Genomic DNA, 20,597 nt, shown 5'->3' with positions numbered 1-20,597 from the left:
GGTATATAATTTTAAAATAGGGTTAAGAAAGCTGTATATTAATAAACATTAGTAGAAGCAGAAACTAGTAAAATCCCTTGGGAAAACACTCTGGCACATTATTAAGAAGTGAAAGTAATTCCAGTTCTAAGATTCTATCCCTAGGGTATAATCCTAATTATAGGGGGAAGGAAATTAAGACATTTACTGAAGTTTTACTTATGATCACAAAATATGGGGAGGGGATAGGGCAGAGCGAGAATCCCAGGAAGGCTCCATGCCCAGCACAGAGCCCGACACGGGGCTCAATCTCACGACCCTGAGATCATGACGTGAGCTGAAATCAAGAGTTGGACGCTTAACCGAATGAGTCACCCAGGCACCCCAATAAAGATTTCATAGTAAAAACATAGAGCAAATCACAATGAATCCACCTGTTTTCCTTCTCTTCAATGTCAGATGTACTGGCTAGTCGTCTTGGTATTGTAGGTGCAACATATGCAAGCCTAGTTCCTTTACTATCTTTCTCCTACACAACAGGAAAAAAAAATGAGTAAAAATAAATCTGTGTGATGATTATAGGAGCTGCTAGAAGTATTAAGGAAAAAGTATTCAACAAGGTACAATTATACAGCCATCACAGTTGACAGTATTCTTCCAAAGTTCCTAGCTATACTCTAAAATTAATGTCTATCTATAGTACTATAAACACTAAAGAACAAAGTGTTTAAACCAATTTTCCTTTCTTTCTCCTTTAATCTAGAATTAGACAATATTTTAGTATAAGGAAAAAAAAACCCTTCACATTTTAATGACTTTTTCTAAATTTCTATAACAGATTATATAAGGTAATGCAGTATAATAAAGTAAAATATTCTTCTTTTTCCAGGGAAATAAGGCTCAAATATGGTTGACTGGTAAGTCCCAATTATTATTTACTACTTTGATATAACATTAAAATATTCAGAAAATTACGAAAATTATATTTATCCAAATCTGGTTGAAACTATAGTAGCAAGGCCATCTGATACGTTCCCACTATACTGGCATCAAGTACTTGGAAAATAATTGGGCAGTCAATTTATACAAAACAAAAAAACATTAAAATTACTTGATGAGAAATTCCATTTCTGAATTCCTGATACAAAGAAACACTTTTAAATAGAGGAAGGAAACTATATGGAAAAAAGTCTAAGCACTGAAAATGCAATAGAAAATAAATAATTCAGCTATATAAAATATCACTGAATGAACTGTGGTACATTCTATTTGATATAATTTATAATTTAATACTCCTTTCCAAATATAGTTATTAAAACTACTCATTAGAAGGATGTTGCTTTTGATGTATCAGATGAAAAAGCAGATAAAAAAATTGCAGACACGGGATAAATGCAACCTAGGAGTACAATTACATTCTGGAATAAATAAATTCTAGAATAAATGTCCCTTAATACATTTTATTGTAAGCTCTCAAGTAGGTAAGGGATTCATTTAAGTATAATTTCATAATTTATTTTTTTGGCGAATACACCTGATTTTCCCAACACTTACAGAGGCACACTTCATTTTATTGCATTTAACAGATATCGTGGTTTTCATAAATTGGAATTTGTTACAACCCTGCATCAAGCAAGTACATCCCAGCCATTTTCCAACAGCATTTGCTCACTTTGTGTCTCTGTGTCACATTTTGGTGAGTCCTACAATATTTCAAAATATTTCAAATTTTTTTTTTAAAGATTTATTTTTTTGTTTGAGACAGCATGCATGCAAGCAGGGGGAGGGGCAGAAGGAGAGGGAGAGAGAATCTCAAGCAAACTCTGCACTGAGTGAAGAGCCCGAAGGGGGCCTTGATCTCACGACCCTGAGATCATAATCTGAGCCAACACCAAGAGTCAGATACTTAACTGAATGAGCTGCCCAGGCACCCTCAAGCTTTTTCATTATTATTACATTTGCTATGGTAATCTATGATCAGTGATTATGACCTGCTGAAAGCTCAGAATATGGTTAGCATTTTTTAGCAATAAAGTATTTTTTAATTAAGGTATGTATATTTTCTTTAGACATAATGCTATTGCACACTTAAGAGACTACAGTATAGTATAAATATATTTTTTTACATACAGTGGGAAACAAAAAAATTCATTTGACTTGCTTTACTGCAGTGGTCTGGAGTCAAACACACACTATCTCGGATATATGCCTATAATTCCATATTGACATCTGTTTAAGGTAGGTATATTTGTATTATTATCATGCAATTCATTAAGTCAGGTGAATTAAGTTGATAACACAGATCTAATAATGATACACAGTAGAAAATCCATCAGATCTGATGTTCCTAGAAAACAAATTATTAGAGTTTTGATAGAAACCAGATTAGGAAACAGATTACCTTTTCTTTATTATCCAAAGAGGAGGAAAGCCTGGGACTTGAAGCTGAACGCATCACCCCTGCAGTGTCTTTGTCTTTCTGAGCCTCTTTAGATGCTGTGATTTCTGCAAGTGCGCCGTAACTGCCAGTCTTTCTAAGTCCTAGCCTCCAAGATGCAGGAGACTCATCTTTTCTTTCTTCTTCTTTGGGAGAAACTTTTGTAGCTGAGGTTGGAAACTGTTTTTATTTTATTTTTAAGGAGAAGAAAAAATAATTATCAAGACTGATCAATCCTTAAGCTGGAAATGACAAGTTTACAGATAATATGTCTCAAATTATAGTTAATAGTTTCAGGAGAAACACTTAGACTAAGTAGGTTAATGTCTTAGTAAAAAATGTAAAGATCTAAAACTGAAAAAAAAAAAAAAAATAGAACTACCTTTCCAAAAGTTAGATTTAATAAAACACACTCCACACTTTATATCACACAGAAAAATTATGATGCAAATACAGAGAACGGAAATGAGCACACCATAAGGACTTTAAAACCATGCATCTTTGGCACCAGTATTTATATTAAACTTGTTATGTTGTAACCTAATATAAATCCTTGCAGCACATAGAAATGCCTCACCATAGATTTTTCACCCTTATTGGGCACAAGAACAATGCCAGTTTTGCGCAAGCCCTGCCTCCATGATGCAGGATCTACTGATTCCACCACAGGCATGATAGGAGCAATGAAATCATACTAAAGCCAATTAAAATAAGACAGGTAAAGAGATAAAGATTGAAAGCATAAAAACAGAAAAGGAAGTTACGAACAAAACACACTTAAAAAAAAAAAAAAGGTTTTTATAGCAAATTAAAGCCCAATAACTGGGTAATGATCCAATCTTAAGTTACTGGGAACAAGTTCTAGTTTTAGTATGAGAAAGATTCTGAAAGAATCTAATAAAGAAATTTCTAAAGCAGTTAAAGGCACATGGAGCAGATGATGTTATAGTATATGAATGAACAAACTGACTGCACTTGAATTTTGTCTTTATTCATTTATATACTTAGGTTAAAACATTTTTAATCCAGCATAATCAACAAAAAGTAATAAATGACATATCTTCCATTTATGACATTTAATTCATCAATATTTTTAATATCATAGCCTTAAACTATTTGATTTTACAAAATATTAAACATTTTAACTAAAAATTAATTTTTTATACAAATACTTCATTTTCAAGGCTTTCCAAAAGCCATAAAAATGAAACATCTGTTATCTTTACCTACTTCATTTCATCAACTCAGAGTTTAAATATTTAACCGCAGTTAAGAACTAGATGGGTGAATATAGCAACTAACAAGTTCCTATAATTATAGGATATGGGTAATTAAAAAAAAAAACACTTTTCTCCATATTTATTGCCAAAGTTTGCTATCATTAGCAGTTTAAGAGAGCTTATTAAAGCACCCAGGATGTCAAAGGGCTACTTCATAGACAAAACTATTGTGTCAGATACTTCTGATACCTCCTGTAATTCCTATCAATAGGGTAAAAAAACAGACTCAAGATACACAGCATTCCCCAGTTCCCAAAATGTGCGCTGAAGAATTCTAGGGTGCCAGTATAAAATCACAAGGGACTGTGGGGTATTTTAAAGTTTTAAGAGAAAGCACAGTGACACCTGTTGGACGCTGCACAAACTGCCATTGTTAACTTACTTGCACTTAACTACTTAATGAATGAAACGAAGAGGTACTTCTCTGGCCAAGAGGCACTGTGAAAAAAATTAATAAACCATTAAGGGTTCCACTGACTGAGAAAGTCCAGGGACTTCTGTAAACATTGTATACAATAAGACAGGCACTGAGATGACTGGTTATTGATTTCTGAGTCTAAAGTCGTAGCATCCAAGAATAGGGGTTGGAGAACTTTTCTGTAAAGGACCAGATTGTGAATTTTAGGCTTTGCAAACCATAGGGTCTCTGTTTCAACTGTTCATCTACACTGTTGGAACAAAGCAGCCACAGGTAATACATAAGTGAATGAATGTGGCTATGTTCTAATAAAACTTCATTTAGGTACATTGAAATTTGAATTTGTGTCACAAAACATTCTTTTGATTTTCCCAACCATTTAAAAATATTAAAACCATTCTAATATGTGGGCTGTACAAAAACAGGTAGTGGGCCAGCTCTTGGCCCACGGACCATGGTTTGCCAATTCTTCACCTAGAACCTCCCCCAAACTGGAAATAAAGTTACTCCTCCAGGACAAATAGGTAACCTAACATTTACTGAATGGTACAACAGAAGCTAACATTGAATAGATGTTTGCTCCTGTCAGGCTCTAAGCTTAAAAGTCTTTCACATGGGCAATCCTTGCAACCGCCCAGTGAAATGCTATTATCACTGCTATTTTAGGGTTGAGAAAAATGAGGCAGTATTATCAATTTTGAAATGGACATTTGTTGCACTATAATGACTGATATATCTCCATTTTGCCTAATGTGAATTTGGATTTATTGCTTTCTGTGTTTCAAAGCTCCTTTCAATTTTACTTAATCTATAAATGAACATCTCTAAAATACTCAACTATACCCACTCCCTGAAACTCTTTTGACTTTTGTAAACAGTACACTGTTTCGACTTTCTTACTCTTCTGACCACCTTCGTTCTTGGTCTTTTTGCTGTTGTTAGCACAGTCCTGCAACATAAGCTTCTCAAGACTGTTTTCAGATCTCCTATCTTCCCTTTCTACTTTCTTCTCCTGCAGGAATAGGGTCTTCTATACTTCCTCAGGCTAAATATTAACAGTACTCAGCTTATTCTCAAATTTATCTCTAGTTCAGCCTGACTCCTAAATTCGCAGTCTTGAGAATTTTTTTTTTAAAGATTTTATTTATTTATTTGACACACAGAGAGAGATAGAGAGCACAAGCAGGGGGAGCAGCAGGCAGAGGGAGAGGGAGAAGCAGGCTCTCCGCTGAGCAAGGAGCCCGATGCGGGGCTCGATCCCAGGACCCTGGGAACGTGACCTGAGCCGAAGGCAGCCGCTTAACCGACTGAGCCACCCAGGAGCCCCAGCCAGTCCTAAATTTCTATTTACCTAGAGAATGAACTATCTAGAACTACAACTGGAACCTGAAACTCAACATATTTAAAATCAAACACCTTTATTTCCAAACTGGCTCACCCTCAGTTCCCTATTTCTGTTGGTAGCACAATAAATTTCTTCACTTCCCTATATTTGAAATTTCATAGTCCTGTTAGACTTCTTAGTCATCTCCCCCCATTTATAAATTAGATGCCAAGTCTCTGAATCTCCTTGTCCTTTATAAGACCACTGCCACTTCTCTACTCTATCATCTCGGGCAACTTCAATAACTTCCTTTTTTTAAATTTTTTATTTTTTTCTAGGAGCAAAGAGATAATATATTAAGATTTAAACCCTCCTACACTGTTGGTGGGAACGCAAGCTGGTGCAGCCACTCTGGAAAACAGTATGGAGGTTCCTAAAAAGTTGAAAATAGAGCTACCCTACGACCCAGCAATTGCACTACTGGGTATTTACCCCAAAGATACAAATGTAGGGACCCGAAGGGGTACGTGCACCCCAATGTTTATAGCAGCAATGTCCACAATAGCCAAACTATGGAAAGAGCCAAGATGTCCATCATCAGATGAATGGATAAAGAAGATGTGGTGTATATATACAATGGAATATTATGCAGCCATCAAAAGGAATGAAATCTTACCATTTGCAATGACATGGATGGAACTGGAGGGTATTATGCTGAGCGAAATAAGTCAGTCAGAGAAAGACATGTATCATATGACCTCACTGATATGAGGAATTCTTAATCTGAGGAATTCTTAATCTCAGGAAACAAACTGAGGGTTGCTGGAGTGGTGGGGGGTGGGAGGGATGGTGTGGCTGGGTGATAGACACTGGGGAGGGTATGTGCTATGGTGAACACTGTGAATTGTGTAAGACTGTTGAATCACAGACCTGTACCTCTGAAACAAATAATACATTATATGTTTTTTAAAAAAAGAGAGTAAGAAGATAGAAGGAAGGAAAAAATGAAGGGGGGGAAATCAGAGGGGGAGACAAGCCATGAGAGACTATGGACTCTTGAGAAACAAACTGAGGGTTCTAGAGGGGAGGGGGGTGGGGGGATGGGTTAGCCTGGTGATGGGTATTAAAGAGGGCACATACTGAATGGAGCACTGGGTGTTATACGCAAACAATGAATCATGGAACACTACATCAAAAAAAATTATGAAATGAAATCACTAAAAAAACTTTCTATTCGGGGTGCCTGGGTGGCTCAGTTGGTTAAGCGGCTGCCTTCGGCTCAGGTCATGATCCTGGAGTCCCAGGATCGAGTCCCGCATCGGGCTCCCTGCTCAGCGGGGAGTCTGCTTCTCCCTCTGACCCTCCCCCGTCTCATGCTCTCTCTCTATCTCATTCTCTCTCTCAAATAAATTAAAAAAAAAAAAACCAACAACTTTCTATTCAATCTTCTCTCAATTAGCCTCCTTTCAAATACACCTGTATGTTGCTGCCCAATTAATATTCTCATGGCCCCATTCAAACATTTTCAATGGTTCTCTACTATCTATCAAACTATAAAAATTTTACCATAGAAATGAAGACATTCCGGGGCGCCTGGGTGGCTCAGTTGGTTAAGCGACTGCCTTCGGCTCAGGTCATGATCCTGGAGTCCCGGGATCGAGTCCCGCATCGGGCTCCCTGCTTGGCAGGGAGTCTGCTTCTCCCTCTGACCCTCCCCCGTCTCATGCTCTCTGTCTCTCATTCTCTCTCTCAAATAAATAAATAAAATCTTTAAAAAAAAAAAAAAGAAATGAAGACATTCCATAATTTGGCTTTACTTTTCCTGTTTTACTTTGTATATGTACCCTATAAATCAACCAAACTACACAACTTATTTTTCCTGCAAAATATTTCACATTATCCCTACTTTGCTCACATTGTTTCTTGTCTCTTCCTTTCAGTAAACTGTACAAACTCTCCTGTTAGTTGAAATACTACCTACTCATTCAAGATCTCAAATGTTCTAATTTTATTTCCTCAAATAAATACGATCTCTTCCATTTTTTTCCCAAGATAAACCGTCATTCTATATTTGTACACTTCTATTGGCATACATATGGCCACAGTACATAGTTTTTTATTAAATTACTATTACATTTAATAATTGGATTCAACTAACCAAAACACTTAATTCTAAAAAAATTATGAATTTTTACCATCTAGTAAATACAGCTTACACTTACCAGAATTTATGTGCATACAGAAAAGTAGGTAATCTTTTTCAGAGATCGCAGCAATATTTATTTTGATTAAAGAGAGTATATAAACTTACTGTTAATATTTTAAAGTTTACTTATTATTTTTTTTTAATAATCTCTACACCCATTGCAGGCTTTAAACTCATGACCCCGAGATCAAGAGTTGCATGCTCTCCTGACGGAGCCAGCCAGGTGCCCCTACTGTTAAAACTTTAAATCATAAAACCAAACTGATGGTTTTATAGGAAACATCTCCACAAATCACAGGCCTGGTCGCTCTTTAATCTTAGCTGAAGAGTTAAGAACTTAAGGGAAGATCATTTAAAGAGACTATATCTACATTTCTCTGTAGCTACCCTGAATTATTAGAGATAATAATAAGTGATATTTAATACTGTTTTAGAGCTTCCTGTTTTGTGATCTATTTCTTGCTGTGTGTATGCACGTGCGTGATTTTTTTTTAAATTTTTAAAAAGATTTTATTTATTTATTTGACAGAGAGCACAAGCGGGGAGTGGCAGGCAGAGGGAGAGGGAGAAGCAGACTCCCCACTGAGCAGGGAGCCCAATGTGGGACTCGATCCCAGGACCCTGAGATCATGACCTGAGCTGAAGGCAGACGTTTAACTAACTGAGCCATCCAGGCGCCCCTGTGTGTGCATTTCTATACAGTTTATGCACTGGTGGAGGAAGCAAGAAAACTTAAGATACCTTTGTCTATATATCAAAACCAGAGTAGTGAGTGGGAACCTAAAAACAGAACTCTGAACTACAAAATCTTTTAATATGCATTTTACAGATTAACAATTCATCTAAGGAAATTCATCTGTTAGGACTCTAAGTTAAAGGGAAATTCTTGAAACTAACTTAGAAAACATTAAAATGCTAAATTAACATAAAAAGTATCACTTAACATAATAATGGGCTTTAAAAGTTATAAAAAATAAGATTGCTCTAGCCATTAAAATAATACTTCAAATTATTTGTACGCCACAACTTTATGGATTAAAATAAAATTTGGCTACAAAACCTTAAGAACAAAGACTAAATAAATGTAATCTTCAAAGTAAGTTATGATACCTGAAACTGAGAATGAAATGGAGTTTCTACATATGCAAATCACAGAAAGCAGATAGTTGTTATTACTTCAATTTAATTACAGAATCAGAAGTAGTTCTGAATAAGGATTTTTATAGCCAAGAGGTTACAGGCCTAACTCTAACAGTTATTATTACTTTAACAATTATTAAAAGTTATTAAGAGCAATTAAGTTATTAAATCGGGGCTATGCTTAAGAAAAATATAATTGATCAAAAGGAGTCTACTGCAATTATTTGACTATAGTAGTAAAGAGATCGCTTAGCTAAATACTCAAAAGAATGAGAGCCAGTTATTTGTGGCCAGATATTTCAGGGGATGGAGCTTTTGGGAACTTTTGATAATCCTATAATTTTAACAGTAAATCAAAAGAGCTAAAGTTTGGTACTCATTGAAGACATATACAAGGGCTCTAGAATTAAATAAAGTTTAAAACAGCCTATGGTGACTCCAGTTATAGCATGATAATCATCTTTAAAATTCTGCAGAGAGATTACCCCCAGAGAACTGCATTTTTAAGCATATATAATATAATTATTATCATATGAATGCAGGTTCTAGCTGAATTTAGGAAGCCCTCAATTATGGAATACAGAAGGTAAGATAAATCATTCATGTATTTCCCTGATATTCAAAATGTACCACTGAAATCCATACATTTCTACCACTAAGAACCCACATTATCACTTTCCTTAGCAAGAGTTTTAGAGGAAGATTATTACTAGCAGTATGGAGTTTCAAAAACTTCTCTAGTTTATTATTCTAAACATTTTGACCACTTGGAGCCAAATCCAAAGATTAACAAAACTGACAACGTAATAGAAACACTATGGGGATTTAAAATCAGTCCTCAAATCCATGCAAACCAAATAACGTCAGATAAGCAACAAAATAAGAAGTCCAAAGGCAGAGACACGACAGTTAAACACAATGTGCAATCCCTCAGTGGACCCTTGATTTGAAAAAACAAACAGAAAAACATTAGTAGGAGGACAACTGAAAAAAATCTTGACTATGGTTTATATATAATGAACATAGATAACAGTATTATACCAAAGTTAAATATCCTAAATAGGATCATTTTAGTATGGGGAATGAAGGATAACGCTTTCGTATTTAGGAGATACATACTCAAGTATTTAGGGGTAAAGTGTTATGTTGATTGGACTCAATTCTTAAATGTTTCCACAAAAAAGTGTGTGTGTGTACACAGAGGGACATGAGTATGCTCATTAAAGATAAGTAAGGGTGGTTGGGAGAAGCCTTTAAAAAGAGACCAGTGGTAAACAAAACAAAACCTATAATCTTTGAGTTAAAAGAAGTACAGGTTCTGGATCAACACACACTTCTTGGGAAGCACTGTTTGGTGGAGAAAAGGAAGCAAAAGGACAGAGAACAAATGGGGAACAGAGTAAGGGAGAAGAGGAAGAAATAAAACTAACATTTTGAGAGCACTTAGTCACTAGCCAGGCTCTCTCTCTCAATCAAGGCTTATAATGCTAATTTACTTTCTCTTTTTGTTTATTATTTTTGTTTTGCCTTTTCCCTGACAGATTAAGGAAGACAGTAACTTGCTCAATGTCCTTACAATTAATAAGAGGTGGGGTCAGGAGCGGATCTCTGGTTTGTCTGACATCAGAGATCATGCTCTTACTGGCATACCATACTTGCATGCCTGGTGCTTTGTACAGAGTTAGAAAATCTAGATGCTAGCTCTCTCATTGACTTATGATAGTAATTTTTGTGCTTAACTGTGAAATTATCAAAATGCGCCTTTACTTACCAGGGATAAAGGATATAAAACCCATGTTTCTCAAAAGTTCAACAGAAATAAAAACTACCATGACCATTATCATTAGTTTTCATATGCAAACTAATACTTTAAAAAGTATTTTTAAAAAAGAATACGGTTCAAAGGAAATCTCAAATTATAAAAGAAAAATATATTCTTATTCTAAACCTTAAATATTTTTGGAATAAACCATAAAAATTTAAGAACTGTCTTAATGCTTTAGTACTTAAACAGAATATATGTATTTTTAGCAAACACAATTTTGGCTTACCTTTTTCATAGGTGATGTAGGTGTGGCCTGACCAGATGACACAGGTGTTGTAACAGCTACAGGAGCTGCTTGTGTACTAGAAGTATTGGCATTAGTTACAGAAGCCATGGGCTTTGTCTTATCTATTACCAAAACATGAAAAACATGGAGTCAAGATTCAGTATGGATTGTTTCAATGTCTAGAAAAATAGTATTTTATATTCATTTTTGTTTAAGGTTTTGTTAATTCAAGTCTTTTCCATTTTTCCCCCCTTTTAACAAGTGAATTTTTCAAGGAGTTTCTAGAAATGTCTCAATATGCATGCAGAAACAAGTAACAGAACATGAGGACACAACAAAGCTTCTAAGAATAAAAAGCAAAACCAGAATCTGATTTTCATACTTTTAACACTATAGAAATATAAAAAAATTAATATTTAAAAGCTGAATGCAGGATGCCTGGGTGGCTCAGCCGGTTAAGTGTCTGCCTTCAGCTCAGGTCATGATCCCAGGGTTCATGAACACGGACTGATTCAGGAGTCTAATTGTATTTGTGGTTAATTTATTTAACCCCCATCGGGCTCCCTGCTCAGCGGAGAGCCTGCTTCTCCCTCTCCCTGACACTCCCCTGCTGCTTGTGCTCTCTCTTTCTCTCTGACAAATAAATAAAATCTTAAAAAAAAAAAAAAAAAAGCTGAATGCATGAATACAGTGCAACTAAAAAGATTACAAGAGCTATACAATTTTTCTAATAGATCTACAATTTACATTGTTTATTTAAAACTCATAGTTCTTTATTCCAAGAAATCTAAAAAGTGCTTTTTGGCAATAATCAGCTTATATTCCTGTCAAATAGCATGTTAAATGTCACAAAGAGCATATTTGCTCACCCCTAAAAAGTCCAATCTTAAACCAGAATATTAGTTGATTTAAGATTAAATCTCTTTTCACAATGTATTGAGACAATTTCCAACTAACAATGAAGCACTTGGAAAAACGTTTTTGAAAACATCGATGCCGGAAAAGATTCAGACTGCATTTGAACACATATTTTTAAAGATTTACTTATTTGAGAGAGAGAGCACACGCACACGAGTGTGAGAGGGAGAGAGAATCTCAAGCAGACTCCACGCTGAGCACAAAGCCTGACACAGGGCTTGATCTCACAACCCTGATATCACCACCTGAGTCAGATGCTTAACCGACTGCATGACCCAGGTGCCCCTATATTTGAACACAGAAATCAGACTGGCTTTTAGCAAAAACAGTTATCTATAAATTTAAATCTATAAATTAACTGTCATTTATAAATGGGCCAGAAAGGCTTACTTTTCAAATGGTCAAAGATCATTTATCTAGTTTTAAAATAGTCCTTTGGTTTCAAAATGAGGGAGGACAGGTATTCTTCTATACTTTTGAGAAGAAGTATAGTACTTTAAAACTCTATGAGATACTCATTTTCATTATACTCATATTCATTAAACCTCTCTTTCCCTTAGGTCAGTTTCCTAAAATAATTTTCCACCTTATCATTATTGTATGCCATTATACTTTATAAGTAGACAATATTAAAATATAATTATCTTTAGGGCTATATATACACATGTATAAACACCAAATAGTTCTGAATTGATTCATTCAATTCTATTTGTGACTAAGAAAATACCCACAAGATGTTAATAGGGTGAAAAGCATAATATCTCAAACCATACCAAAGAACAAGGCGAAAGTGGCTCATTTAAAAACCACTATGATCTTAGCTTTTTGAATAAACTGAATGAGCTAACCACAGTCTAATAAACTTTATTCTCAGTGTTAAACAATACCTCTTTTCATTCAATAGAAGCTAAGCCTATTCAGTACAATTTAAGTACAAATCATGCACAATCTATTAGACCATCATCCTGGAAAACAGTCTACCTAACTGGAGAGAGTAATTCAACAAATATTTTTAAATGTCTCCATATTTCAAGTACTAGGTACTGCGTCCTACTGTCCTAGGTAGGTACTGGGGATATACCAGTTGATGAAAAACCAAAATATCTTAACCGCATACAGCTTACAGTCTAGTAGGAAAAATAAAAAACAAGATAAAAATTCAAGATTTTTTTTTCCTTTTATTTTCTCTTTTTTCCTTTTGGTTTAAATATTTGCTATATATAGTATCCATTTAAAGCAGGAAAAATCGGAGAAATCTGAGATTAGAGAAATCTGAGATTAAATAAATTAACCACAAATACAATTACACTCACGAATCAGTCCATGTTATTAAACACTGTGCATGCTCATTCTCATATAATTTATTTTTATAATTAGAAATACTTTAATTAGCATGTCATAAAAAAGAGTTATAATATTCAATGACTACCTGGTTGCTTTAGTTTCCAATTTTACCTATACTCTCACCAAGACAAAAGATATGCTGACTCACCTGACCAGCAATATGACAGTAATAAATTAAAAATTATATCCCTGGTGACTAGAATCTAGACATTCACGTATCTCAAAAACACTTTGTGTTTTACCAAAAAATAATTTACTTGTAGGATTAGTAAGCTTCAAAAAAAAAAAAGGAATTTAAGACACAGTACCTGGCAACAAAGCTAGCCTTTATCTGTTTAATAACATTTTGTTTTTAATGGGAAAAGATAATCACTATCTTCTTCGATGTGCGTTTACTTAGTAAACTTTAGTTTCCCGTATTTTCTTAGGTGAAATATTTTGCTGAGTGAGTAAAAATAAAATGATCCAAAACTGTTGCTGTGTCTAGAGGAAATACAGGGAGCCCAAGAAATTCTAGGGCTTCATTTCTATTTACTGATGACCACCATACTGGTCCTGATAATTTTTTCTTTTTTCTTTTTTTTGATCAAAAATCTTAATGGAAATGGACTATTTTTTCTGATAAATTTACATGTTAACATATCAGGTTATACAACTCAAAGATGGCAATACTGGAATTTCACACTGATCTGAAGATGTGAATGATTAACCGATGCAGAGTAAGAAAATAAATGTTATTTAATAAAAGCACTCTGGCAAATAAAATGTATAAAACCATGTGGGCCAGATGAAGCAATGCAATGCAGAAACCATACCCCGATAATAAAAAAGAAAAGAATGTAAATTGTGATAGTGACTTTGTAAAGAAATTTGGCAACATCCATGAAAACTGAAAATGTGACACAATAACTCCATTTTTAAGTATATACCTAGTAGAATATCTCTTACCTATGTACATAAGGAGACAATTGCACAAATGATCACAATGGCATTATTTGTCAACAATGGAAAAATGGGAATAAGATAAATTTTTATCAGAAGGGAAACAGATGTATTTAATGAATACTATACAACAACTAGAGGGGTAAGTTATGTAGGTAAAGATACAGATAGATGTAGGGGCGCCTGGGTGGCTCAGTCGTTGGGCGTCTGCCTTTGGCTCGGGTCGTGATCCCAGGGTCCTGGGATCGAGCCCCGCATCGGGCTCCCTGCACCACAGGGAGGCCTGCTTCTCCCTCTCCCCCCCTCCCCCTGCTTGTGTTTCCTCTCTCGCTATGTCTCTCTCTGTCAAATAAATAAATAAAATCTTAAAAAAAAAAAAAAGATACAGATAGATGTAAACAAATCTAAAAGTTACAACTTTTGAGTGAAAAAAAAAAAGCAAGTTGCCTAACAACTTCTAGGTATAAAAATGAAAACACAAAACTGTCCTATAATTACTATATATTACTTCTGAATGTATAAGATATAAGTATAAAATGGACTGGAAGATAAAAGAAAAAACTCAAGACAGTGATTGACTTTGGGAAGAAAGGAAAGGGAAGCAGACTAGGGTTAATGGTTAAAGATTTATTTATTTATTTATTTGAGAGAGAGAGAGAACGAAAGAGAGAGCAGGAGAGGGAGGAGGGTCAGAGGGAGGAGAAGCAGACTCCCCGCCGAGCAGGGAGCCCGATGTGGGACTCGTTCCCGGGACTCCAGGATCATGACCCGAGCTGAAGGCAGACGCTTAACCATCTGAGCCACCCAGGCGCCCCTAGGGTTAATGGTTAAAGGAGACAACTGTAATTTTTAAAATTTTATTATAAGAAAAATTTGAAGAAAACATAGCTAAATGTCAGCAGCTGTTCATTCTTGGTAGTTGGAATATGGAGGTGTATTTTTTTTTTTAAGATTATTTATTTATTTATTTGACAGAGAGAGACACAGCGAGAGAGGGAACACAAGCAGAGGGAGTGGGAGAGGGAGAAGCAGACTCCCCGCCAAGCAGGGAGCCCAATGCGGGGCTCGATCCCAGGACCCTGGGATCATGACCTGAGCCGAAAGCAGACGCTTAACGACCGAGCCATGCAGGCGCCCCTGAAGGTGTATTATACTTTCCTGTATCTTCAAAATTTCTTGAAACAAAGCAAATTTCTCCACACCCCATAGGAAAGTATCTTGATTCAGCCTCAACTTTCTAAAATTTTACTATTGCTTAGGGAATATTTGGGATGATACTGGAACCAACTTCCTGGATTGTTGAGCCTCAGAAAGTATCAGAAGCATTCTTGAATTGCTGGGAGCCCATTCATACCCTATCTGTACCATCCTAAGGGAATCTTCACCTTCTTCAAACCTAAAAATACAGTTCAGCAAAACGCAGAGGTAAGTAAGAACCTCCAGGTCATTAGAGAACAATAAATTCACAACTATACTCAAATTTCTAATACTCCCCGGAAGATAATTTACTGGCTTGGCAGGTATCTGAACAAGTAGCAAATCAGTCAGTAAAGTTTCAAAAGCCTGATTAAAGCCTGATCTTATCTTATTTTACAATGCATCAAAATTCACTGAAAATCCCATTATGCTTCAAATTTTACCTGTTTCAGCTTCTGATTCTGAGTCATCTTCTTCATCTTCTTCACTAGAGCAGCTAGATTCATCTTTCTTTCCTTCTTCTTCATCATCAACTTTTTCTTGTTCCAGAGATTCAATACGGGATGCATTTTTCTCTGGCTCAATAATCAGTGTCTCTTTGCTATGAAAGGAAAATAGTTTTCAAAAGATTAAAAACACAAAAGACCAAAAAACACTAATTCTTCTCAGATCCACAAAATCTAATAATCATGTCTATGGCCATCATGCCAATTCATTCATAATAACAAAACCTATTTTAGTATTTTACTTACTTTTTAAAGGTCTTCTGTGACTGATTATTATCCATATTGGCTGTTGATTCAATTAGTGGAGATTTCTTCTCCCGTTTTTCACTATGCAGCTTTATAAAAGTTATGGAAAGGAAAATAATACTATTAAAATAGTATTAATGAGTAAAATACAGAATTTGAAATAACAACAAAGTAGTTTTCAAAACATGAAACAAAACCAAAACAAAACAAAGATTTAAGTTTTTCCTGAAAAAAAAAAAAGGGGGGGCTGGCTTGGATAAAGAATAAAGAGGACTAAATAGTTAAAAAGCTAGGTGAAGGACAAAGTTGGATTTTTTACATCCCTCCAACCATAAATCACTGACAAAGTCAGGATCCATTAGCCACTTAGGATGTCTGATGATATTTTTTACTTAAAAATCTCTTTCCTACCTACATAACTTCTTCTTCATCCAGGGCCTGCTATTTTAGAAACCTGAGATTTTATAGTCTCCACCTTCTAAGCAAACTTTATTATGAAATTACAAAAATATGTTATTTTTGAGTAGTACATTATAGAAGTATTCATTTTGTGAAGAGGAGGTAAGAGAAATGGGGACAAGCAATACAAAAGGCTGAATACTACCACGATTCCTTTATTCTCTTTCACTGTCATTTGGTTTGACTGTCAGGAATAACTTAAAACCAAAAAGTATAAAATATCACAAAAATACTTTTTCAGCTGTCTGAAAGTTAAAGCTATTAGGAAAATTCACTAATACAGACAATTTTTAGACAGTCATCAAACATACCAGATTTTGTTTCTTTTGCAATTCTTCTAAATATCCTAAAATATCCTCATCTGCTACATCAAACGCTGTCTGGCCCTGGGTAGGAAACAAAGGGGGTTGGTGACGGTAAAAAGTCAATAAACTATAAGACACCTTTGGTGATTCTGTATAATTATACAAAAAGAAGTTAGATAACATTTTGTTATGTACGTAATTTGTTATGTATGTAGTAATACAACAGTATATGACTTAAAGGAGGTATATAAGAAATCCATGTGAGAGATGCAGCTGATACACCTCCCCTTACTTTCTTTGGTAACAGCTTTATTGACATAAAACTCACCATACAAAAAGCCATTTAAGCACTGGGTGTTACATGAAAACATTAAATCGTGCATCACCGCATTAAAAACTAATGATATGGTGGAGTATGGTGACTAACATAACATAATAAAATTAAAAAAATAAATAAAGTGTACAACAGTATACTCATAGAGTATTACAACCTTTACCATTAACAACATAGGACATTTTCATCACCCCAAAAAGAAATGATCTCCCCACTTTTCTCATCTCCCTTCCCAACCCTCCAGCCCAAGGCAACAACTAACCTATGTACTGTTACTACAAATTTGCCTGTTCTGAACATTTCATATAAATGAAATCATACAATATGTGGTCCTTTGTGACTGGCTTCTTTCACTTTGTATAATGTCTTCAAGTTTCATCCATGTTGCCACATATAGCACTAACTTCAATCCTTCTTATTGTCGAGTAACAGTCCATTGCTTGACATACCACATGTGCTAATCTATTTGTCAGTTGATGGATATTTGCTTTTGCTTTCTGCTTTTTGGTTATATATAATAAATAATACTGCTATGAACATTTGTACACAAGCTTTTGAGTGAACATTTGTTTTCATTTTCTTGGGGATACAGCTCTAGGTAAAATTACCAGATCATGTGGTAACTCCATGTTTATAACCTTTCGAGGCCTTTTTTCTTTTTATTACAGCCATAAAAATTAACTAAAGTCTTAACAGAGTAACAAAATAAAAATATATATTTCTAAACTGCTTAAAGTTCAGCCAGCCACAGGTATGCCTCAGTTTCAAATATTAGTTCAGATGAACATCTGTCAATCTATTTTTATTCACTGTGGAAAAGAAAATTTCCAAGAGTTGCTGACCAAACATACTAAGGTTTTCTCCTGTTGCTTGCATTTGTCCTTATAATAACCCTACTGGTACAGGTTTCCAGAATGTCAAAAAAGGTGGTTATTAGAATACATTCTATTTTATATGTTGGCCGGTATATGATCTTTTCTCAGAAAAAAATTCTACTTTTTTTCAACTAGAAAATATATCATTCTGAAAGGCAATTCAAATTTCTTTTATAAAAGGCGTCTCACAGCTACAAAAAAGCCAGATGAGTAGATAATGACGACTTCTAAAATCACACAAACTCTTCCATTAAAAAACAAATCTAGGGGCGCCTGGGTGGCTCAGTTGGTTAAGTAGCTGCTTTCGGCTCAGGTCATGATCCCAAGGTCCTGGGATCGAGCCCCGCATCAGGCTCCCTGCTCAGCGGGGAGCCCGCTTCTCCTTCTCCCTCTGCCTGCCTCTCTGCCTACTTGTGCTCTATCTCTCTGTCAAATAAATAAATAAAATATTAAAAAACAAAAAAGGAAACAAACAAATCTAAAACCCTCAATTCTAGACCAACATTAGGATGTTGCCATCTACTTGGACAGGAGTTACATTTCCCAGCACTACAAAATGAAATCTAAGCTACCCAATATCTGAGCTGGTTATTCCATTGTCTGTTTATAAAATAAAAAATATGGTCTATGAAATGTATCCTAAAATACACGAAATGCTACTTTATCAAGATAGGGGAATGTATGCATGTAAAATTTACAGGATTCAAAAACACTTACATATCTGCCTTTTCTTGTTAGAAAAGCTTCCCAGCAAGAATTTAAGAACCAATCTATCCTTTCCCATTCAGTCCAGGAGAAAATGTTCTAGCTTTAATAAACCTTTCTCCCTATTTTAACCTTCAGTATTAAATGCTAAGAATTAAATTCCCGAAGAATCAGTGGCTCTGAAACAAAATAATTGGCTCAAATTTTGAGGGTGCCCTTTAGATTAGAAACACATGTTAATCCATTTTGCTATATCATAGTCTCTTTGTATAATTAGTTTTATAATGTTACACATGCTACGTTATGCAAATTGTTTTCAAGATCATGTTAAGTGAAAATAACTCACTGGCTTCTTTTTAAGTATTATTTTAAGCATTTATCAACCCTTCTCATGAATGAAATACTGCACCTTAAAAATTTTTTTGAATTGTAATTAAATTTTAGCAGTGGTTAAATGCAATGGGGTTATTTTAGTGACCAAGGAATTTTCCTTTATAAGAATAAGAAACTGGATCACCTTACTAACCTTTTTTTTCACTTTCTCCCTTGATAAACGAGTCTACTCTGCAAACAGCAGCTGACAGAGAATAAAAACTAGAGTAAAATGCAGGCTATAAGCAGAGAAAAGTTCCTCATTTCAGAAAAGCAGACCCTCAACTTAACCATGCTCATTAAACAATAGGACAGTTACGAAGGTAGCCAATTGTAAAGTTATAAACGTGACCTGGTTCTTAATTACTGTAAGGCTACTACTATGCTTTGTTAACGGAATGCTAACACAGTAGGGCATATAAACAGAATCACGCAACGTAACCAAGAAATAATGGAGGAGGGTACAATGCTGAGGTATGAGAAAATAAGAACTCTTTTCAATCAAGAAAACAATCTTAAAAAAAAATTACTGCTTAAAAAAATCAGTTTTCAATACATCTGTAAATTACCAGAAGCACACTAGAGCTACTGTTTAAGTCTAACCTCATAGACTCTTCATTCCTTCCTCACTTATTCTAACTGAATTGCTTTTAGAGGTGTGATCTCTCTTCATTTTCACAACAACCAGTGAAGTAGTCAGGACAAGCATTATGATTCCCATTCTACAGACGAGGAAACCTAGGCTGAGTGTATGGCATTTGCTCAAGGTCATGCAGGCAATGAAGGGAAAGCGGGAATAGAATCTAAGTCTCTAATGCTCCACTGTCTTGACAGAAAATAAGAATAAGCTCAGATAAAAGTAGGGAAAAAAAAAATCTGTGTGCCCATTAAGCAGAAGCAGTTTTGTTATTCACTTAAATCTTTGTAATAACAGCTATCAAACTAAAAAGCTGTCTACCAATCATTGTCATATTTCATTAAAAGAAAATTCCAATTAGAAAAACATCTTAGTTAATATTTAAAAAGGGACAATATTTGGGTATACTCTAGTAAAACAATTATTTTAATTAAGAAAAAAATTAAAAATCTTGATATTTAAAGTCTGTATCACATAATTTATAATAATGAGTTAAAATGACAGCAAATGTCTTACAAGTTAAAGAAACAAGACCAAAATCTCTATTTTAAGAACACTTCTCCCATTTTTATGTAGAAAGACTTTCAAATTTTCTATATGATTTGTTGCATTTTCTATATTATACATTTACCAAAATTATATTTTCTAATAGTAAAGAATTCATCTAAATCCTGAAAGTTCTGTAAGTACTCTTTGATATCATTTTTAAAAGAAATTTACTAAAAATCTTCAATCTACAAGTACTGACGGTATCAAATGACAAGATAAATTCACTTAAGCAGGCTTACACAATAAAGACTAATTTTGATTGATATGAATTATGACATATTTTTTTAAAATGCAGCCAATGATAACAGAAAGACTAACTCACAAAGGCAAAATTATAAAATTAAAATTTTAAAAATTAAAAGTCTTGTAAAAA

At 34.7% G+C, this 20,597-nt stretch overlaps 1 protein-coding gene across 9 annotated transcripts in view; it reads right to left on the bottom strand.

The window, feature by feature from the left end:
- The window catches only part of PPP1R12A (protein phosphatase 1 regulatory subunit 12A), a 145,158-nt gene that overhangs the window by 40,307 nt on the left and 84,254 nt on the right, over positions 1-20,597 (bottom strand). For all 9 annotated transcript variants that reach the window (XM_035002073.1, XM_035002081.1, XM_035002075.1 and 6 more), the window contains exons 6-11: positions 16,759-16,833; positions 15,989-16,077; positions 15,680-15,837; positions 10,836-10,957; positions 2,381-2,596; positions 414-508 (exon numbers count right to left, since the gene is read on the bottom strand). In XM_035002073.1, the coding sequence (XP_034857964.1) occupies positions 414-508; positions 2,381-2,596; positions 10,836-10,957; positions 15,680-15,837; positions 15,989-16,077; positions 16,759-16,833 (755 nt within the window). The remainder of the gene's footprint in view (positions 1-413; positions 509-2,380; positions 2,597-10,835; positions 10,958-15,679; positions 15,838-15,988; positions 16,078-16,758; positions 16,834-20,597) is intronic.

Source organism: Mirounga leonina, unplaced genomic scaffold (genome assembly GCF_011800145.1).
Source record: "Mirounga leonina isolate KUSES-001 unplaced genomic scaffold, KU_Mleo_1.0 Mir_126, whole genome shotgun sequence".
Taxonomy (NCBI): domain Eukaryota; kingdom Metazoa; phylum Chordata; class Mammalia; order Carnivora; family Phocidae; genus Mirounga; species Mirounga leonina.
Note: the sequence above shows the minus strand (reverse complement) of the source record. Positions and strands in the feature narration are given on the sequence as shown.